At 43.0% G+C, this 21,386-nt stretch overlaps 1 protein-coding gene across 6 annotated transcripts in view; it reads right to left on the minus strand.

The window, feature by feature from the left end:
- Positions 1 to 21,386, minus strand: part of GREB1 (growth regulating estrogen receptor binding 1) — a 155,642-nt gene that overhangs the window by 104,287 nt on the left and 29,969 nt on the right. For 5 of the 6 annotated variants that reach the window (XM_061622747.1, XM_061622751.1, XM_061622749.1 and 2 more), the window contains exon 1: positions 14,976 to 15,084. The exons of the other annotated variant lie outside the window; for it this stretch is intronic. In XM_061622747.1, coding sequence (XP_061478731.1) covers positions 14,976 to 15,017 — 42 coding nt within the window. In that variant the 5' untranslated portion in view covers positions 15,018 to 15,084. Of the gene's footprint in view, positions 1 to 14,975; positions 15,085 to 21,386 lie in introns of those variants that run through there. 6 annotated transcript variants of the gene reach the window in all.

The following is a 21,386-nucleotide window of genomic DNA, read 5'->3' on the forward strand; positions in this document are numbered from 1 at the left end:
GTCCACAGCCTCGGGGTCATTCTTGACTCCCAGCTGTCCATGGAGGCTCAGATTGCGGCAGTGAGCCGGGCAGCTTGGTATCAATTACATTTGATACTGTCGGAAGGCAGAGCTGGGGTCCCAATCCCGGGGAGCTGGATCCCGGAGAGTTGGGAGAAGAGTATTCGGGTGGATGGCAGAGGGAAGGGGGAGGAACTTCCCCCCTTTGGAGCGAAGACGAAACAGAGGAACTGCCAGTGATAAGGTCGCTTAGCAACGGGGAGCCTGAGCCCTCCCTGGACATTCTCACGCCTCCCCCTCTTTCAGGCTCAGAGCAAGAGGGGAAAGAGGGAGGGCTGCTCACAGCCGAAAAGCAGGGAGGCAGTTTACCATCAGCCCCTCCCCTATCCCCCATCCTGGAATCGGAAACTTCAGAAGAGGAGGGGGTGATGCTTCCCCCCTCACCGCGCACACGCAGACAGCTGAAAAGACAGGAGAGAAGGGGGGGAAGGTGGGCAGTACCTGAGGGGCAGTTAAGGAGGAGCGAAAGATTGCGCGCCCGTTTGGCCCCTTCTTAAAGAACAGGCGGGAAGAAGTCCCTTGCTCTGTCAACTTTCTCCCAATGCCGCAGGACCTGTATCCCTGTATTGCTTCATGAGAAAACGCAGTCTTTGTTTGGACATTACCCTAATAAAACACGAATTAACTACAGCCGTTGGTCTGGTTCCTGAGTCACATCCTGGGCCTGACAGCTTGACAGAGCCACCTAAATCACCCTCAACGCTCTCTTCACTTGACTGGGACAAGATGTCAAAGGGAGCAGCGGGAGGGACGAACCCCACTTCTGAGACGGAAGAAGTGAAACTCTTGAGGACTAAGGTAGCTGATTTGCAGACGGATGTTCAAGCCCTGCTAGCAGCAGTCAAGGCGCTGAAGACGGATAATCAAACCTTGAAGGCCACGATAGACCAGATGCAAACAGCCCCTCCAGCTGCCGTAGTAAAGGTTCCCATTGGATTGCCCCCAAAATACGCGGGACAAAGTGATCAGTTGGCAACTTTCATGGCTCAATGTGAGTTATATCTGGATGTCAGGCACACGGAATTTCCAGACGATGGGGCTAAAGTGGCCTTCGTGATTAGCCTCCTCGAGGAAGAAGCTGCAAAATGGGTGACTCCGTATCTCGTGAGAAAGGATACTGTCTTAAGAAGGTACAGAGGATTTATACAGGAGATGACCGAGATGTTCCAAGACCCGCAAAGAGCTGAAACAGTAGCGCAGCAACTAGGCGCTCTGAAGCAAGCTAAAGGGACTGTTTCCGAGTACACTAACGCTTTTAAAATTCTGTCCCAGGAAACTGGTTACAATGACGCCGCCCTGATGTTTATGTACCGGAGTGGATTAAATGCTGAAATCCTGGATGAGTTGGCCAGGACCTCCCCCCCCCCCCCGCTGACCTACCAGGGCTCATCCGGCTATGCCTACAGATAGATCACCGGATGGAAGGAAGGTGCCTGGAAAGGAAGCAGGAGGTCCCGAGATACTCAGCCTCGGCATCCCGCAGCAAGACAATTCCCTCTGCAGGGATGGCAGGTAATGCAACTGAGGGACAGGGAGGGGCTAGGCCAAGATTGTCAGAAGAAGAAAAGGAAAGACGACGTCGAGAACGTTTATGCTTTTATTGTTCAAAGCCGGGCCACGTGGCCAGAGACTGTGGACTGAAAGGGGGGAAAGCTGAGCCGTTGGGAAACTAGAACACCCAGTCCACGTGCAGGCCGGTGGACTGGGGGCAGCGTTGTATAAAGGCCCCCCAACGATCCAACCTCCCTCAAAGGGGGTGTTGGTCTTGCCTATTCGGATTACAACTTCCAGAGGAGTGGTGTTTAATTCCACTGCCTTAATTGACAGTGGAGCCTCCACAAATTTTATTGATGCAAAGTTAGTCAAGCGTCATGGAATTTCCCGGTGGAAACTGGACGCTCCCCTAGCTGTGGAGACTATCGATGGGAGACCCCTGAAGTCAGGAGGGGTGACACAAGCCACAGAGGAAGTGAAACTTCAAATCCCTGGGCACGAAGAGTTCATTTCGCTATACGTGTCAGATCTCTCGAACTTTGAGGTGATTCTGGGAATGCCCTGGCTAGCAAAGCATGAACCCAAAATAAGTTGGAAGGAGGCGGTGGTGTGGTTCACCTCACAGTATTGCCAGGAGAACTGTCAACCTGAAGGAATCAAGAACACCTTAGCGGGGGCAGTGCAAGAGATCGAGCAAGTGACCCTGCTGCCAAAGTATGAAGAATTCAAAGATGTGTTTGATGAAAAAGAGGCAGAGACTTTACCCCCCCACCACCCTTACGACTGTGCGATTGATCTAGTGCCAGGAGCCAGCATCCCATCAGGGAGAATCTACTCTCTCACAGAGAATGAGAGGGAGGCCCTGAAGGAATTCCTGGATAAAAACCTGAGGCGAGGATTCATACGCCCCTCACAATCCCCTGCTGGAGCGCCACTATTGTTTGTGAAAAAGAAGGGGGGGGACTCAGACCCTGTAACGACTATCGCACATTGAACCAGATCACCATCCCCAACAGCTACCTGCTGCCCCTGATCTCAGAGTTGCTGGACCGACTGAGCTCTGCAAAAATCTTCACGAAGTTGGATTTGAGAGGAGCGTACAATCTGATCAGAATGAAGGAGGGAGATGAATGGAAAACAGGATTCTTGACCGCTTACGGACAGTATGAATACCTGGTCATGCCGTTCGGGCTTTGTGGAAGTGCAGGAATTTTTCAAAAATTCATGAACGACGTGTTTAGAGACTTGTTGGACACGTATGTAATCTGTTACTTAGATGATATCCTGGTGTTCTCAAAGAACCAGGAAGACCACGACCAGCATGTGAAGACGGTGTTGAAGAGACTGAGAGGAAATCACCTGTATGCTAAATTAGAGAAATGTGGATTTGACCTCAAGTCTCTAGACTTCCTTGGATATCGAATCTCAGCGGAAGGCGTGGAGATGGACCCAGGGAAAGTAAGCTGCATATTGGACTGGGGCCAACCTGTCACCAAAAAGGATGTACAATGGTTTTTGGGGTTTGCCAATTATTACAGAAAGTTCATTCCAGGGTTTTCCAAATTAACAGCTCCTCTGACTGACTGTTTAAGGGGGAAGAAGAAGTTTCAATGGACAGAGAACGCCACTGAGGCCTTTGAGGAGCTGAAGGGAAGGTTTGCTACTGAGCCCATTCTGCGCTTTGCTGATCCGAACCGCCCTTTCGTAGTGGAAGCAGATGCTTCAGATTTTGCCATCGGGGGGGTCCTGCTACAATTAGACCAAGAAGGGAAGGAGCTGCACCCCTGTGCGTACTTCTCTCGGAAGTTAAAGCCTGCAGAGAAGAACTACACAGTTTGGGAGAAGGAGCTGCTGGCCATCAAGGACTCTTTTGAAAACTGGAGACAATACCTAGAGGGGGCCTCTCATCAAATTGAAGTGCGCTCCGACCACAAGAATCTTGAAAGCCTCCAAACAGCCAGAAAGCTGAACCAGAGACAGATAAGATGGTCCAAGTTCTTCACTAGGTTTAACTTCCAGATTACTTACCATGCCCAAGCCAAAAACCAGAGAGCGGATGCCTTATCCAGACAGCCACAATACAAAGAAAGTGAATCCGAGGACCAGCCTCAGTACATAATCCCGCCAGAGAAATTAACGTTGGGAGTATGCCAGCCTTCATGGGAAGAGGAACTCAAAAAGGCACAACAAGAAGATGCAGACATGCTAAAATATCAGCAGGAGACGGGACAAGGTCAAGACTCAGAAGTAACCTTTCACTGGAGAAATGGACTGTTATGGTTCAAAACCGCCAGATATGTGCCAGAAGGGGAATTAAGGCTCAGAATCCTACGCCAGTGTCATGATTCCATCACAGCGGGACACTTTGGGATTTACAAGACCATTCAGAACGTGGCCAAGGACTTCTGGTGGCCTAAAATGCGTCGGGATATTGAGAGTTATGTAAAGTCCTGCTCTGTCTGTCTGCGGACTAAAACACAAACAGGGACACCAGCAGGACTGTTACAACCGTTGCCTGTCCCACACGAACCCTGGAAGGACCTCTCCATGGATTTTATAACTGATCTACCCAAGTCCCAAGGAATGACAGCCATCTTAGTAGTGGTGGATCTACTTACCAAAATGGCACACTTTCTTCCTTGTGCAGGGGCCTTAGAGGCTAAAGAAACGGCCAAGTTATTCATAAAAGAAGTCTACCGGCTGCATGGATTGCCAAACAGCGTAGTCTCAGACCGAGGAACTCAGTTCACAGCCAAATTTTGGAGAGCAATGTGGAAACAGTTGCAGACAGAATTAAAACTCTCCTCCGCCCATCACCCCCAGACAGATGGGCAGACGGAACGCTTGAACGCCGTTTTGGAAAGATATTTACGAAGTTATGTGTCCTATCAACAGACTGACTCGGTATCATATTTGCATTTTGCAGAGTTCGCCTACAACAATTCTCTGCACTCCAACACTCAACAAACCCCGTTCTTCGCTAATTATGGATTCCATCCTAAAGTCTTTCCAAGCAGCTCAGAAGGAATGCTGGTACCGGCAGCTGAGAACTTCCTTAAGGAATTGCAAGCGGCGCAACAGACACTGAAACAGCAGTTAAACGAAGCCAAAACGGAGTACAAGCGAGTTGCTGACCTGCACAGGAAGGAGGGGGCCCCCCTTCAACCGGGAGACCAGGTATGGCTGTCCACCCGCTTCCTCCAGATGCCGGGCAAATGTAGAAAATTACAAGACAAGAGGGTGGGTCCTTTCGAAATAGAAACTCAAATTACTCCCCTGGCGTACCGACTGAAGCTGCCTGACACGTTTAAAATACATCCTGTGTTCCATTGATCCCTCTTAACGAAAGCCGCCCCTCCCAGTGAGTTACGGCAGGAGGAACCTCCCGGAGCTCCACTCCTGGTAAATGAGCAGCTTGAGTTTGAAGTTGAGGAGATCTTAGATTCCAGGATCAGACGCCACAAGCTGCAGTACTTGATTCACTGGAAAGGCTATGGGGTGGCTGACAGATCATGGGAAGATGCAGCTGATATGCATGCTCCAGAATTGGTAAAACTTTTCCATCAACATTTTCCCCACCGTCCCAAGCCAGACAAGGGGAGGGGGGCACAGCCTGGGAGGGGGTATGGTGTCGGAAGGCAGAGCTGGGGTCCCAATCCCGGGGAGCTGGATCCCGGAGAGTTGGGAGAAGAGTATTCGGATGGATGGCAGAGGGAAGGGGGAGGAACTTCCCCCCTTTGGAGCGAAGACGAAACAGAGGAACTGCCAGTGATAAGGTCGCTTAGCAACGGGGAGCCTGAGCCCTCCCTGGACATTCTCACGCCTACCCCTCTTTCAGGCTCAGAGCAAGAGGGGGAAGAGGGAGGGCTGCTCACAGCCGAAAAGCGGGGAGGCAGTTTACCATCAGCCCCTCCCCTATCCCCCATCCTGGAATCGGAAACTTCAGAAGAGGAGGGGGTGATGCTTCCCCCCTCACCGCGCACACGCAGACAGCTGAAAAGACAGGAGAGAAGGGGGGAAGGCGGGCAGTACCTGAGGGGCAGTTAAGGAGGAGCGAAAGATTGCGCGCCCGTTTGGCCCCTTCTTAAAGAACAGGCGGGAAGAAGTCCCTTGCTCTGTCAACTTTCTCCCAATGCCGCAGGACCTGTATCCCTGTATTGCTTCATGAGAAAACACAGTCTTTGTTTGGACATTACCCTAATAAAACACGAATTAACTACAACCGATGGTCTGGTTCCTGAGTCACATCCTGGGCCTGACAGATACGAAGGCTGCAACCCTACCTTCCTGTCCATTTCCTCCCACGGGTAATACATGCCCTGGTCTCCTCCCGCTTAGACTACTGTAATGCGCTCTACGTGGGGTTACCCTTGAAAACGGTCCAGAAACTACAGCTGGTACAGAATGTGGTGGCACGTTTGAGTAAGAACAGCCATCACCGTGATCACATTATTCCGGTGTTAAGAGATCTACACTGGCTGCCAGTTGTTTACAGAGCCCAATTTAAGGTGTTGGTATTGACCAGAGCTTGGAAAAGTTACTTTTTTGAACTACAACTCCCATCAGCTCAATCCAGTGGCCATGCCAGCTGGGACTGATGGGAGTTGTAGTTCAAAAAAGTAACTTTTCCAAGCTCTGGTTTTGACCTTTAAAACCCTATATGGTTTTGGCCCAGTTTATCTGAAGGAGCGCCTCCAGCATCACCAATTATGGCGCCTGACAAGATCAGCCACACAAGACCTTCTCTCGGTCCCACCAGTTAAACTAGCTAAGCTGGTGCGGACTAGAGAGAGGGCATTTTCGATCATGGCTCCCACCCTCTGGAATTCCCTCCCGTTTGATCTTCGCCATGCCCCCTCCCTGTCAAGTTTCCGCCGGACCTTGAAGACCTGGTTGTTCAGGCAGGCCTATGGGATTTCTGGGGTGGGTTAGTCTTTTAACTGTTGTTATTAACTGGTGTTTTATTAATTACTGATTATGGTCCTTTTTTGGTTTTTATATTGTATTTTATTGTAATTTGTTCGTCGCCTAGAGTGGCCGTTCACTCCGCCAGATAGGCAACTCAAAAATAAATTTTTATTTATTTATTTATTATTATTCTTCACAGTCAGAAACCCAAAGCCAACTGGGATTCCCAATAGGGTGACGAAACCCTACACACACAGCATCCTTTCTCATTCACACTGAACACATGGCCACTGGGCAGCAGGGCTGGTGGGTGCATTGACATGGGGACATGGTCAGTGGGCACAATCCCACTGTCCCATCCCGTGCACTCAGTAAAGTCATGCGGGGGTTGTGTGGACAGCCTTCAAATAGGGGTAAATGTCAGAGCTGATTTAAAAAAGGGAATTGGCCTATTTGCAATATAGTTGCATAAAGTCTCCAAGAACACCTGGTTTTCCATTTCATTGGGTCCTTAAATCAATGGGTCCTTAAATCAAAATCCTATGCATGTTTACTAATGCTGAGCTCAGTGGTATTTAATTCCAGGAAAGTGTGTACAGGATTGCAGTTTAAGAATACTATGAATTGTCCAACTATGTATCCAAAATTTTCCAGAATGTGTCAGTATTAAAACATATCATTAAAATTGTCTCTCCCACCTCAACAACAACAAAAACCCAAATCCCCACCCACTTTAAAGAAATAATCAGCAGACAATTTTTTTGTGCATTCAGGCAGTCTTTTTTGCTCGCTTGAGAGGGCAAGGATTGAAATGTCTCCATTTTGATTCTTCTTTTCTCGTTAACCCCATGATACCAACACTTAATTTTCATTTGGGAGCAAAATTTACTTAAACCAATACAGCATCTGGAAATGGTCTGCTAACAGTTTGGAATGTCAGAGTGATATCACCACTTACCTACCAGAGTAAGTATTACTGCAATAATTATGACATATTAGTTATTATCTACATTTATGACATTGCAACTTTAAATGAAATAGTGCTTTTCTTATCAGCTTGTAACCATATTTATTGTCACTATAAATGAAATTAAAGAGTTGCCTACATTGCTGCCTTGCTCAACCATGACACTGCCATACAGAGTATGTCACATGCTCACAGTTAGGTGAACAGTTTTCTTCAGTGTTAATACTTAAAAATATGTAGCATTTATATAGCACATGTCAAGTATTCAGAACAACTAATGTACATTATTGCAGCAATCTTTACAACAACCCAGTAAAGTAAAAAGCAAAGGTGTCCTCGCACTTATAGTGCGAGTCGTTTCCGACTCTTAGGGTGACATCTTGCGACGTTTACTAGGCAGATCGTGTATATAGGGTGGGATTGCCAGTTCCATCCCCGGCCTTTCTTTACCCCCCAGCATATGCCAGGTACTCATTTTACCGACCAGTAAAGTAGGCCAGTATTAATATGATCATCATCCTCTTTCTACAAGCTCAGTCTGCATCTGTATTGGAATTGCTATTAGATGTTTTTAGACATTTTAATGGTTTTATCGCTGTGTGTTTGTCACCATGGGCTTCTTTGGAAAAAAGGGGGGATATAAGTTTAGTAACTAAAAAATAAAATAAAAATGTTGAAAATAGGGAGAAGAATTGGGCCTGAAGATGGCTTGCCAAAGTTCATGAAATTTGCACCAGGAACTTACCAAATTATATTCTTCCCCACTCTCGTCACAAACATGCTTGGACAAAAATGCCTTAGTTGCTGAATATATTTCGACTCACTAGTTTTCATCAGCAGAACACAATTAGGCATTTAGGTGAAATGAATGCAATCAGGACAAGAGGCAGGCACTAGAATGTCTCAAAACAATCACTCCTTAAGAACATAAGAAAAGCCCTGTGGGGGACTTCCGGGAAGGGTGACTTCGCCTGTGCCTGCTTTTGAGACGAGCTCTCGTCTCAGAAGAAGCTTTTTCAGTTTTAAAATCAGTCAGAACGTTCTTTTTGACTGGTAAAGATTTTCTCCCGGGCAGGGAGAAACGTAGAGATTAACCACAAAAGCCTGTGTTAGTTGGGAGGACTGGATTTCATTAATTTATGAGAGAAAGTTCAGCCAGCAATGCCGGATGGATTTTCAAACAAGCTCTAACTGATTAAGCGACACGTTTATCTTTTCTTCAAAGAAAAACGGATTCTAACAGGCAAGCACTCTTCTTTCTATTTTTTTCATCTGGTTTAAATTGTTGCAGCAAATAGAGATTTGTCAATGAATCAGCTATAAAGAATTTCTGGGTGAGTTATAACTCTTCTCTTTCATTCACGAAATTAAGGAGGAAAGAAATTGAAAAAGCTTATCTTTGTTTTGATTGCAAAAAGCTGACCTGGAATTGTGAATTTTAAAGATACAAACGGATGAGGGATTTCTATTCCGAGGAGATAAATAAATAAATTTGATTTATGAACTTTGGAGTATTATATGTCTGGGACTATTTTTTTTTTGGTCTATTTCATTTTGACGAATCTGCTTGTTCACGACGCCACTAACTGTTCTGAAGCTGTGAACTAAATTTGTTTTGCATTCCTGAACATACAAGAGATAAGGCAGGCTGTGTTGTCTACACTGCGATGTCATCAGGACTGAAATATTAACCCAATTGTTGCTGAAATAAGAAGTGGTGTTTTTTTTTCTTTGTGGTTTTAAGAATGGCAATCAAGAAAGTGGCTGAGAATCTGGAAGTAATTATGTTTCAGAAAATAATGGATGAGATTGAGATAACGAAACAAACCCTGAGACAGGGTAGAATGGAGATGAAAATTGAATTTGGCAAAATGAACCAGGAGCTTAAAGAAATAGGGGATCTTGTGAGAGAGGAGATTGATATCAGAGATGAGAAAAGAAAAATTAAAGAGAAGATGCAAGCCCTGGAGATTGGAACAAATGTGGAATTGGAAAAAGATCTGGATTTTATGGATATTAGAGATAAAGTTTACTGTTTGGATTTCAACATTGTCTCTGAAGAAATTAATGAAGATATTAGAGATATTAATATCTTGGATAAATTTTTGGACTGGAATGGTGTGATGGAGTTTGACATAGAAAAAATCTATGGAATTAACTATAGACATGTGACAATGGACAAACTCTCAAGAGATGTGCCAGTGCATTATGTAAAAAAAAAGAACAGAGATATGACTTTACAACAATATTTCAGCAACATATTCAGAATTGATGGCAAGGAAATATTTGTGAGAAAGGAAATTCCCATTAGACTCTTATTATATGACTATGGCTATGACAGCAAGATTATTATGGGATACTGACAAAGGAAGAATGGCTACTGAAATTACTGGATTTAATAGGATTATTGAAGATGGAAGATGGAATTAACATTGATAATGGAAGAATGGTTATTGAAATTATTGGATTTAACAGATTTGATGAGATGGATTAAATATTTGTGAAAAAGGAAATTCTCATTAGACTCTTATTATATGACTATGGCTATGACAGCAAGATTATTATGGGATACTGATAATGGAAGAATGGCTACTGAAATTATTGGACTTAACAGGATTATTGAAGATGGAAGATGGAATTAACATTGATAATGGAAGAATGGCTATTGAAATTATTGGACCTAATAAATTTGATGAGATGGATTAATCGATATGTTTATTTGGAGAAAAATTGATAGATATATTTCTCAAGGAAGTGAAACCTCTTTGACTTTTTGTGGAAAGAATAAAGTAATGCTTATGAGATTTGATGATTAACTAAGATAACTACTGGAGGAAAGTGATTCTGTAATATAATTTAAGAGACAGGATTGTTATATATTGTAGACTTATAACTGATCTGCGACAAATCGGAAGTCAACATTTTATTTTATTGTTTAATTATTTTTGTTTTGTTTTGTTATGTTTTTGAAAATTTGAATAAAAATTAATGATAAAAAAAAAAGAAAAGCCCTGTGGGATCAAAAGACCTATCTAGTCTAATGTTCTATTCCCACAGTCAGGGACTGCCCAAGATACTCTGCTGCCTGAGGTAAAGGACAAAATTCTCTCCTGCCCCACTAATGTCCACGTACAAAGCTTGACCACACTGGCAGATGAATGGTACTTCAACACTACCACTCACGATGGCATGCTCTGCTACCTGAGGACAACAGGATAATTTATTTATTTATTAAATTTATATCCCGCACTTTCTCTCAGAAGGAGCCCAGGGCAGCAAACAAAAACACTAAAAACAGTCTAAAACATATTAAAACAAAAAAACTTTAAAAAACATATTAAAACATATTAAAACAAAACATCTCCAAACATGCATTAAAATAAAACATTTTAAAAACATATTTTTTTTAAAAAAACACAGCTTTAAAACCATCTTAAAAAGCAATTCTAACCCAAAAGCAGACTGGGATAAGGGCTCTACTTAAAAGACTTGTTGAAAGAGGAAGGTCTTCAGTAGGTCCCAAAAAGATAACAGAGATGGTGGCCTGTCTAATATTTAAAGGGAGGGAATTCCAAAGTGTTGGCGCTATAACATTAAAGGTCCACTTCCTATGTTGTGCTCACCTACAGAGCATAGTGATTGACTTGGTATATAAGGGATAACACAATCTTTCAGGTATCCTGGTCCCAAGCTACATAGGGCTTTGTACACCAAAACCAGAACCTTGAAATTAAAGGGATACAGGACAGTCTGTGTGGTACACACACCTTTGTCCTCCTGTGGAGAGGAATGCCGGTGTCTAGAATCTGCCGCCTGAGGTGAATGCCTCACTTTGCCAAATTGTAGGGCTCTCCCTGCCCACAGTGGCCAACCAGATGCCTATGGGAAGCCAAAAAGTAGGACTTGAGTGCAATAGCATTCATTGACTTGTGCTCCTCAGCAACTAGTATTCAAAGGCTCTGATACCAGACGTAGTTCACAGCCATCATGACTAATAGCAGTTGAGGGCCTTATCCTCCATGAATTTGTCTAAGCCTCTTAGACAGTTGTCCAGATTGGCAGCCATTTTGTGGCAGCAAATTCCACAGTTTAACTATGCACTGTGTGAAGTAATACTCCTTGAACAGAAAAACGTCAAACCAGATATGCCTAAAGAAAGACATGGATAAAGACCAAGTAGTGAAAACAAGCATGGGGATGGGATGGGGGAGCCATAGGAAGAAGCAGGTGACAAAAACTCAATGCATCTTTGAGAATGAAAATCCAGTCCCCACAGAGTAGAACCAGAAAATCTTAACAGTGTAGGTCTAACCTTCATAATGCTGAAACACAGAGTTGCCAGATTAGAATCTCAGACTGAAGGAACATTTTGGTCTTATGAAATGTCCCTGAAATAAGAGACATGTCTCCTTGTGTTTCTAATAAGGTAAAAGAAACAATGAAGGTTGTCCCTTAAAATACAAGGTACATTTTGTTGATATACCAGGAAGCCTCAAGTATCCTCTCTTATACACAGAGAGACACACACATAGCAGAGAATAAGTCTCTTGTTGTCCAGGACCAAAATAGCAGTGATGCTCCCAAAGTCCCCAACATTAGACATTACACTTTCAAATGGGCAGCGTTACTAATCTGGAGTGACCCATTCTTTTTGCCTTAAAATGTGGACTGTCAGTTCCCAGACACCCAGGCATGATATTCACTCTTATTTTGTCCCTTGAGTCCTCGAGAACAGCTCCCAAATCAATTAGCTGTAAGTCTGGTACAAGAAAGAAGGGAGCAGGCTAACGCCTAATATATGATATGGCCATAAATACATTAGGCGACCAAGCTGCATCCTGTAAGGGTCTTTTTCTTCCTCCCCTACAGGAAACACTATATTCTAATGCAGATTTTTTGTGTTTCCCTACAGGATCTCATAAATGCTGCAGGTGTTACTTTGGAAATAAAATAACTCTGTTTAAGTGTCTCTGGTTTGCTGTTCTTCAGCCCATGTGCTTTAATACCTAGGCCAGATCCTAGGGCTTGCAGCTGCCATCTGCGAGATTATTTCTGCCCGGCCCTCCCACCTCCTCCCCTCTTTTCCCCAGCATATTTTGGGGAAATGTAGGGCTTCTGAGTTAAAAGACAGACAGAATCAAGAATGGTGACCTTTAAATAAATGGAGCTTATTAAACAGCAAGGAAAAGGAAAGTGGGGCTTTAGAGGAAATAACAGCAATCACTGCTGTTACAGGCTTGCATTGAAGGGGGGGGTAGCTTGCTAAATCAATCTCCTGTATATTCTAGCCACGGGACTGTGATTTCCCAGAGTTTGAATCCATGCTTGTTTTCATAAGTGCAGCATAACTTAGTTTTGGCATTCCAGTGTGGCGTAGTGTTGGACTACGACCTGGGAGACCAGGGCTCAAATCCCCACAGCCATGAAGCTCACTGGGTGACCTTGGGCCAGTCACTGCCTCTCAGCCTCAGAGGAAGGCAATGGTAAACCCCCTCTCAATGCAGCTTACCATGAAAACTCTATTCATAGGGTTGCCAAAAGTCGGAATCGACTTGAAGGCACATAATAGTGACTTTCACCAATTCCTCTGTAGCTGCATTGACTAGACTTTTATTTATTTATCTACATCCTGCCCTTCCTCCCAGTAGGAGCCCAGGGTGGCAAACACTCTAAAACATCATAAAAACAGACTTTAAATATATTAAAACAAACCATCTTTAAAACCATCTTTTTTTGGAAAGCTTTAAAAATCTTAAAAAGCAATTCCAAAACAGACGCAGACTAAAATAAGGTCTCTACTTAAAAGGCTTGTTGAAAGAGGAAGGTCTTCAGTCACAGCTGAAAAGATAACACAGATGGCGCCTGTCTAATCATTATGGGGAGGGAATTCCAAAGGGTTGGTGCCACAACACTAAAGGTCCACTTTTAATAAAGGTATGGAAGCAGAGGGAGAGAGACCCTCAAAATTAGCATGGTGGGGGCAGGGCTGAATTGGGGAGTGGGAGGAGAGCATAATCCACAATTTTAAAAACCAAATTCAACTTCCTTGGGCACAATCCACATTTATATCGCCTTTACAATGCACCAATTGGTCTGTCTTTCCGTTCTTAGTTTTGTATTAACTTATATCCCTCCCTCCACAGTAATTCAAGATGAGTACCATGCTGATAGTCACTTAATTGTAACAAATTATTACTATACTTTGGGGCACTTACCTTATTGCTACATATGTTTTCATATGTTAAATAAACGTATTTTAAATAAATATGAAGTAACTACGTTTTCAGCAGCAATCAATGTACTGAAGTCCACATAATCCTACACAGACTTCTAAGTAAACAGATATTTTAGTTAGTTCCTATGGCAATCATCTTTCACATCTACAAAGTTCATTGATACTATAAACATGACCCTTTGAAACTGATTTAGGAGTCACCATTCCCCACATCCACATACCTCCAATAATTTTTAGAACAGTAGTTTTGCGAGAGTGTTGAGAAATCTAGGTAAAGAGATCCCACACCCTCTGACAGAACTCTCTTTTGAAGGGCAGGGCAGGGAAGGGAAGGGAAAGATCATGGCAACTGAATAGGTTGCTTCTGAAATCTAGGCATATTCTCAAACTCACAGCATCAGCATTCAAGGTAGATTATGCAAACCTTTCCTGAAAATAAAGTTTTTAATGTGGCCAACTTTGTTCTTCCAACATACCCAAGTTTCCCACACTGGGAAAACGTTCATTCTGTTTATAGAGCCAAATCCTCTTGGGAACCTGCAGGCAAATTTGTACAAGGACTCATGGGCTTACAAAAATTTCCTCTCATAGTCATCTTTTGTCTGGTTTTATACAAATCCAAATGTGATAAATTGTTGGTGAAGAAGAGGGAGTTAAAAAAAAACAATCAAGACATTACTGTCTGAGGATGTGTATCATGAAACTTCCCCCAAGCATTCTATCATTTTTTTTAAAAACACACACATGTGTTTCTTTCATATGATATGAAGCAGAGCAAGGGAGCAAATAATACTTCCATAAGCAGTGGCTAAAGAGGTATTGAGGGAAAACACTTTGAAGTAAGCTTTCTTGTGCCAATTAAAACAAGACACGTGCGAATTTAATTGTAATTCTGAAAGAAATGTGATGATATTGTGAACTTCATTAATCCAGGAATGGGCAGAGGGAGATGGTCATCCACAGGTAGACTACCGGACAATTTCAAATGGATTGCCTGATGCCTACCGGTAGCTGGGATTCTTGCAAAGAATGTAGAACTAGGTAGTTCCTAGCATGATCCTGTCAAGAATACGTGCAAGTAAGAAAGCACATTCAGGACCCCTTAAAACAGTGCAATGATGTTTAACCATTAAGTAAGCACTTTTAAAACACATTGGTGGACTACACGGATTCTAGTAAAGAAAAAAGAACAGAAGAATGAAGTCAGCCCACCCCAAGGCTTGATAGCATAGCCCTTCACAAGATTCTTACCTGGAAAATCTCAGTGACACAAATAAAGAAATGTTTCCCACATAACAAAACACACTATACCTTACAGAGCTGAGGTGTGCAGGCTCCCAAATTACGCCCCATTAAGTCAGTCTCATGCTTTGAATCACCGTGAACTGAGCACTGCCAGAGCACTTGCAAAGGTGGTTAAGAGCTGCCAACTCTAGTTTGAGTTTTGCCTCCCTCTGATTCGGAAGAGAGAGCCTGACAGCCTGACTGAGTAACCCTCTGGAAAGAGCGCAGTGTGTGTGCAACTGAACACTTGGTCAGGTCATCATGACATGAACATTCTTCTGTGACAGCAGAACAGAGGAAGGATTCAAAGCTATCTCTCTTATGTTCTGTGGCCACGACGGAAACAAAATAAGGGCTACACCATAACCCAGCAAGCTGTTCTATAATCGGTGCGTCCGATGGGCAAGATGATAAATGGAAGGATTTTTTCTCCTAATGTCTTATTAACACTGAAGTGTTGTGCTAGGTCATGTTGCTCCTAGTCAAGCACTTACCAGTCTGTCAGTCTGAGGCACTATTAACGTCAACAGTGCCACCAACCCCATTCCCCAACACGATTCCCTTTTTGAAGGAATAGGGCTGGACTTTGCACTGAACAGATTTATTTATTTTTTAAAAAAAACTTCATAGGTGTGTTTGCGTGTGCGGTGTCTGTGTGTGTTTATGTGCTGTCTTCTTTAACAAGGAAGGAAAGGCTTCACAGGCAAACAAATATGTGAATGAAATATATGACCTGCTTGCCCAGCTTCTGGTGTAAGGGAGCAGAAGAAGCTGCCTTATACTGAGCCAGACAATTGGTTCATCTAGCTCAATATTGTTGACACCGACTGGCAGCAGCTCTGGGTCCTACATTAGACTAGGTCCAGGTAGAGAGTCTTTGTCAGCCCTATCAGGAGATGCCAGAGACTGAACCTGTGACCTACTGCATGCAAAGCAGATGCTCTACCACTGAGCCCTTCCTAATCTCCTCCTTCCTTACGTTTTCTCTTATGTGTAAGAAAATATGAAGAGCTCTGCTGAATCCGAAGGCCCGTCTAGTTCAGCACCCTGTTCTGACAGTAGCCAACCAGATGCCTATCTGGATATGTGGGCAACAGCACTCTCCCCACTGGTGATTCCCAGGAACTGGTACTTAAGAGGTATAGAGCCTCTTACAGTGGAAGCAAAATACAGAAATGTAGGAAGCTGCCTTATACGTAACCAAACCATTGGCCCCTCTAGCTCAGTATGTCTACACTGACTGGCAGCAGCTCTCCAGGATTACAGGCAGGAATCTCTCCCAGCCGTACCTGGAGATGCCAGGGATTGAACCAGGGATTGAAAGCAGATGTTCTACCACTAAGCTATGTCCCCCCTTTCCCCTAATAGCCATCAATAGCCTTATCCTCCAAGAAGGCGTCTAATGCTTTTGAAAAGCCATCCAAGCTGGTAGTAGTTAACTATGCCAGGGGTCACCAGCATGGCACCCACAGGCACAAGTGTATCCACCAGTACCTCATATAGTCCTTTTTATTGCGCATTCATGATGATTTGTGCTCATGATGTTGTTAGGGTGGTCATAGGCAATCCCGCTTTCAATACTTTTTGTGCTTGCAAAAGTTTTTGAGTTGGTGATAATGCTTAATTTCCAATGTGCATATCCTGTAACTTCCTGCTGAAATCTCATAACTGTTCATGCCACAAATGTTTCATTGTTCTAAAGCCCCTTTGGCCACCAGTAACGGGGTGGCACTGGGAAAGCATCCACCTGCACAAGGAGATTTTCTTAAGTTAAATTACGATAATTTTCATCAGAAATAAGCCAGTTTGCACTGGGAAATTTTCTAATGCCTTAGATCTAGAAAGTGATTGAGCATGTTTACTTGTATTTGGCATGTTTAGAAAAAAAACCTAATAAAAAGTACCCCGTATTAATTTTTTGTCCCAATACCCCATAAGTATTTGACCTGAAATATTTGATGGGGGACATTAAAGCACACTTACAGGGGAATCAAAACCATATCTACTCAAAAGTAAGTCCCACTGAATTCAGTGGGGCTTATTCCTAGTTAAGTGGGGCTAGGATTGCAACCTGAATGTGGTTTAAAGGTTATATTATATAGAATTTTGTTTTGAATATTTGTGAAAATTCAAAGACACTAGCAATGAGACAATCACATGAAAAAACATGAAGTACAACTTTTAAACTACCAAGTTTCCTAAAATTGTATTTGCAGTTGGCATCCATTAATTGTTAGCGATGAATGTATGAAATGGTTCATCATATCAAATAAAGCACTTTTCATAAAGTAGCTGTAATTCCCATTTGGCTACATGAAGAATAGTTTAACTATTTAACTACTTTTAGCTTAACTAGTGGACATCATTGGTTTTCCTATTCTTTTCACTATTCAGTAGTGCATGTTCTTTTCACAATCCAGTAGGAGCCTCTGCTGATGGGAAAATGGAAATGGACTGCCTTCAAGTTGATCCTGACTTATGGCTACCCTATGAATAGGGTTTTCATGGTAAGCGGTATTCAGAGGGCGGTTACCATCGCCTCCCTGAGACTAGTCCTCCCCAGCTGGCTAGGGCCTGCTCAGCTTGCCACAGCTGCACAAGCCAGCCCCTTCCTTGTCTGCAACTGCCAGCTGGGGGCAACTGGGCTCCTTGGGACTATGTAGCTTGCCCACGGCTGCACAGGTGGCAGGGCACGTAACCCCTGAGCCCCTCAGTGTGGAGGTGATCTTTAGCTGGCCCTTGACACCCAGGAGAAATGAGCGGGGATTTGAACTCACAGACTCTGGACTCCCAGCCAGGCTCTCCTCCCCACTGTACTATACCAGATGTGCCTCTGCTGACAGAAGAGACTTATTATCCTGATCTGAAAAAAGGGTTGTTTATTATTATTATTATTATTATTATTATTATTATTAAGTCAGGGGTGGGGAACCTCTTTGTCTCCGTGGGTCAGATCCTTATTGGACCCTAGCCTCCAGGGCCAAATTTGACAGGTGGGTGTGGTTGCCCACCAGTCAATCACCTGATGCCACAATCACATTAGATGACTGTGCGCTCTGAAGTCCCAAAGGCTGAACTTCAAAACACCACAGGAGGCTTGCAAACAGCCCTGTGTGGTGGTTTAAATGCCTGAGGCTTTATAAGGGATTGGAATTAGTTTCCACATTAACTCTACTAGCCTTGTTTCAAAGACAGACAAAGCTAAACAATACTGGAGAATCTGCAGTTTCTGGCCAACTAGCTAAAAGATTAATTTTTAAAAGATCATTTGATTGCCCTCCTTCCCCCATACTTTGATTATATATTTCCCAGTTGTTAGTGGGTTTTTTTTAATGGTTTCTCCGCATACTGTCTGCAATTAGGCTTCTGACTTATGAAACATCTGTATATTGAATTTATTTTGCCTAGGCTAAACATTATTTTTTAATCAGTAGTGACTGGCAGAGCAGGCAGGGCTATGTGGATGACCTGGCTTCCCAATGGTACGTGCCACTACTAGTTATCAAGAGGCAGTGGGAAAGGTAGCGAGGAGCTCAGCAAGGTGTAGGCACAGTGGCAGAACCAATCTGCTGCTGTGCCCACACAGTGCTGAGCTCCCTGCTGTCTTTCGCCTCTCCCTCTCAGTAACCAGCAGCGCCACACATGGCATTAGGAAGCCAGCTCAGCAATGCAGCCTTCTCTGCTCTGTTACTGTAATAATATACAGTAGGACCCCACTTTACGGCGCTTCGCTTTACGGCACTTCGCTAACACGGCAGTCTCAGACACAATTAGACTAAAGCCCCACTCATACGGCACTTGTTCCACTTTTACGGCGGTTTTTGGGTGTCGCATGCCATTCTATTCAATGAGTTCTGCTTTTCAGCGGGGGTCCGGAACATAACCCGCCGTATGAGTGGGGCCCTACTGTATACATATACATATAAATATTCACTAATAAGCAAAAAACCTTGCAGTACCACTACAGTACTGGTTATTAGACATTATCTCAGATCATTATTTATACATATTATTTCTTATTTTGACTAACCAAACTTCAAATCACTTTGGTTTAACTATTAATTAATTCTGGCAGCAGTTTTGGTGACGGTGTACCACAAGGTGCTTATACAGGGAATTGTTTGGAGTGACTATTACAGCTTGCCTCTGATGGTGAGCACCTTGTGGCAAACTGTCAGCAGGTCTGCTGCCAGCGAGTGGTTTCCAGGGGTTAAAATGTAAGACTTGAGCCTTTTTGATGTTCAATTACAAGTGTCAACACAATATTATAATATGCCCAATTACAAGTGTCAACACAATATTATAATATGCCAACAAAACAAACAGTTGTAAGAGGCATTCACTAATAGGCAAAAAAACCCTTGCAGCTTAAGAACATACAGAGCCAACAGATATTTCTATCAAACTTTAAAAAGCAGGGAAATTGGGCAGCTATAGCGAATGCACCAGGGGAGCAGGAGACCTGACCTCGTCTCTGAGATATTGGACTGAGATATTCTCCCAAAGAATCCTAGGAAGTGTAGTTAGTGAAGGGTATTGAGAGTTGCTAGGAGATGCCCTGTTCCCCTCACAGAGCTTCAATCAGAGCAGCTGACTGTTAAACCACTCTAGCCACTGAAGCTCTGTTAGGGGAATAGGAGTCTCCTCTCAGCACTCTCCAGAAACTACACTTCTCAGGATTCTTTGGGGGAAGCCATGACTGTCTCAAGTGAAATAAAGGTCTGGTATGGATATGGCCCTCTGATTAGGCAAGCCAAGCAGCTGTGAGTCTGCCTTTTAGAACACTGACAGTTAGTTCTTACTGTGCATGCCCAACATTATCATTGAGTTCAATGCTAAATTTCTTAAATTAATTAAAACTCAGCCAGGCGTTTTTTAACTTTTAAACTGCAGAAGATGAAGGCCAGAGTATGGGGCAAAGTCAGTAATAGGATTACAGGTACTCTGTGAACATGGCTAATTTTTAATTAATTTCAACAAATTATGAGAACTCTCACAGAAAAAAGTCCAAAAGGGGTCTGGTTATTCTCTGTCTCTCTTTACACTTTGAACTCTTGATTCTCTATGTTTTGTGTATCGCCATGAAAATTTAAAGGATTGTTAAGCAATTCAGGAGCAAAAGTTTTGTAAGATTTTGTTTTGAAATGAGCTTATGGGAAGCATCAGAATGGCATGGGGGGTATTTTCGACTTAACATTGCGGAATACAAAAAATCCATGCTGACTATAGTATACAGCCACTCTTGTGGCTGCATAATTTAAACATTTGGTTGTCTAAGACTTATACAGACTTCAATTCTAAGCACATTTATTTGAGAATAAGTCAAAGTGACTTCTGCTTGAGTTATTTCTGAGTAAATGTGCATACGATCGTGAGGTTTAGCAGTAGATTATATGTAATCACTAAAGCTCCTGGTTTCAATATATGATATCCTTTTATTATCATTTAATTTTCAAGTAACAATTGTCTTCATTATTGACTCTGTTTTAATATTCTATCACTTTTGTTGATATGCAAAAATCACTAATAAACTGAACTGAACTAACTGAATGTAGCTGCACAGAACCAAGGCTGTTACTCTGGTGTTGCAAGCAGGTGCAAGGGTTCTGGGGCTTTCAACTAACATAACATAATACAATATTATCAAGAAAATGTCATCTTGAATCTGTTATTTTCTCTATAAAGTCTGGAACGATTCAATAACACTAAAATGGTTTCAAAATAAACAAGTTCGAAGTCCATCAATATATGATAGAACTAGATATTTTTAAAATGTAGTGACTAATTTTTCAACTGAGAATACTTTTGTCATAGGTCGCCTCTATTGATAGAATCTGGCCATCTCAAGCTCTTTATAATTGCTTTATATTCATATGTATATGTAGAAAAGAATTGATGAGGTTGTAAAAATATAAGCCAAAAAAACAAGCTGCTAGTTAAAGGGCTCCTTTTTTCCTTTCAGTTATGCTTGCTGCAATTCTGAGGCAATGTTCACAGTAATATATCAACATATGATAAGGAGTCAGGGCATTCAGCCAACAAGTGTGTCTGTCTGGCTGCAGCTGTATAGAAGCAAGTCAAGTAACTGCATCAGAATAACATCAGCATTAAGCTACAGGGCTAGAGTTCAAATATAAGGTAGAAGACAAAAACTAGGGTATAGTATGAACATGAGCATGCAATGTCTAGATAGATACAAACAAAAGCTATAAAAGACAGATCATTCTGGAGATCAGGGTCAGTTGTCTCTGGCACTGGCCGAAGACAGAAGAGAACATCTGCTCTTGAGTGTTGGGATCCAAACACGAGGGTGAGGTTCCTCCTTTACTAATATACGGTAATGTGATGTATGCTGCACCTTAAAGTGTAATATGTTTGTGTACATCCCCTGTGTATGTGCTGTGTAAGACCTGTGTGCTGGTATATGGCTATGTCCAC

This window comes from Rhineura floridana, chromosome 4 (genome assembly GCF_030035675.1).
Source record: "Rhineura floridana isolate rRhiFlo1 chromosome 4, rRhiFlo1.hap2, whole genome shotgun sequence".
NCBI classification, from domain to species: Eukaryota; Metazoa; Chordata; class Lepidosauria; order Squamata; family Rhineuridae; genus Rhineura; species Rhineura floridana.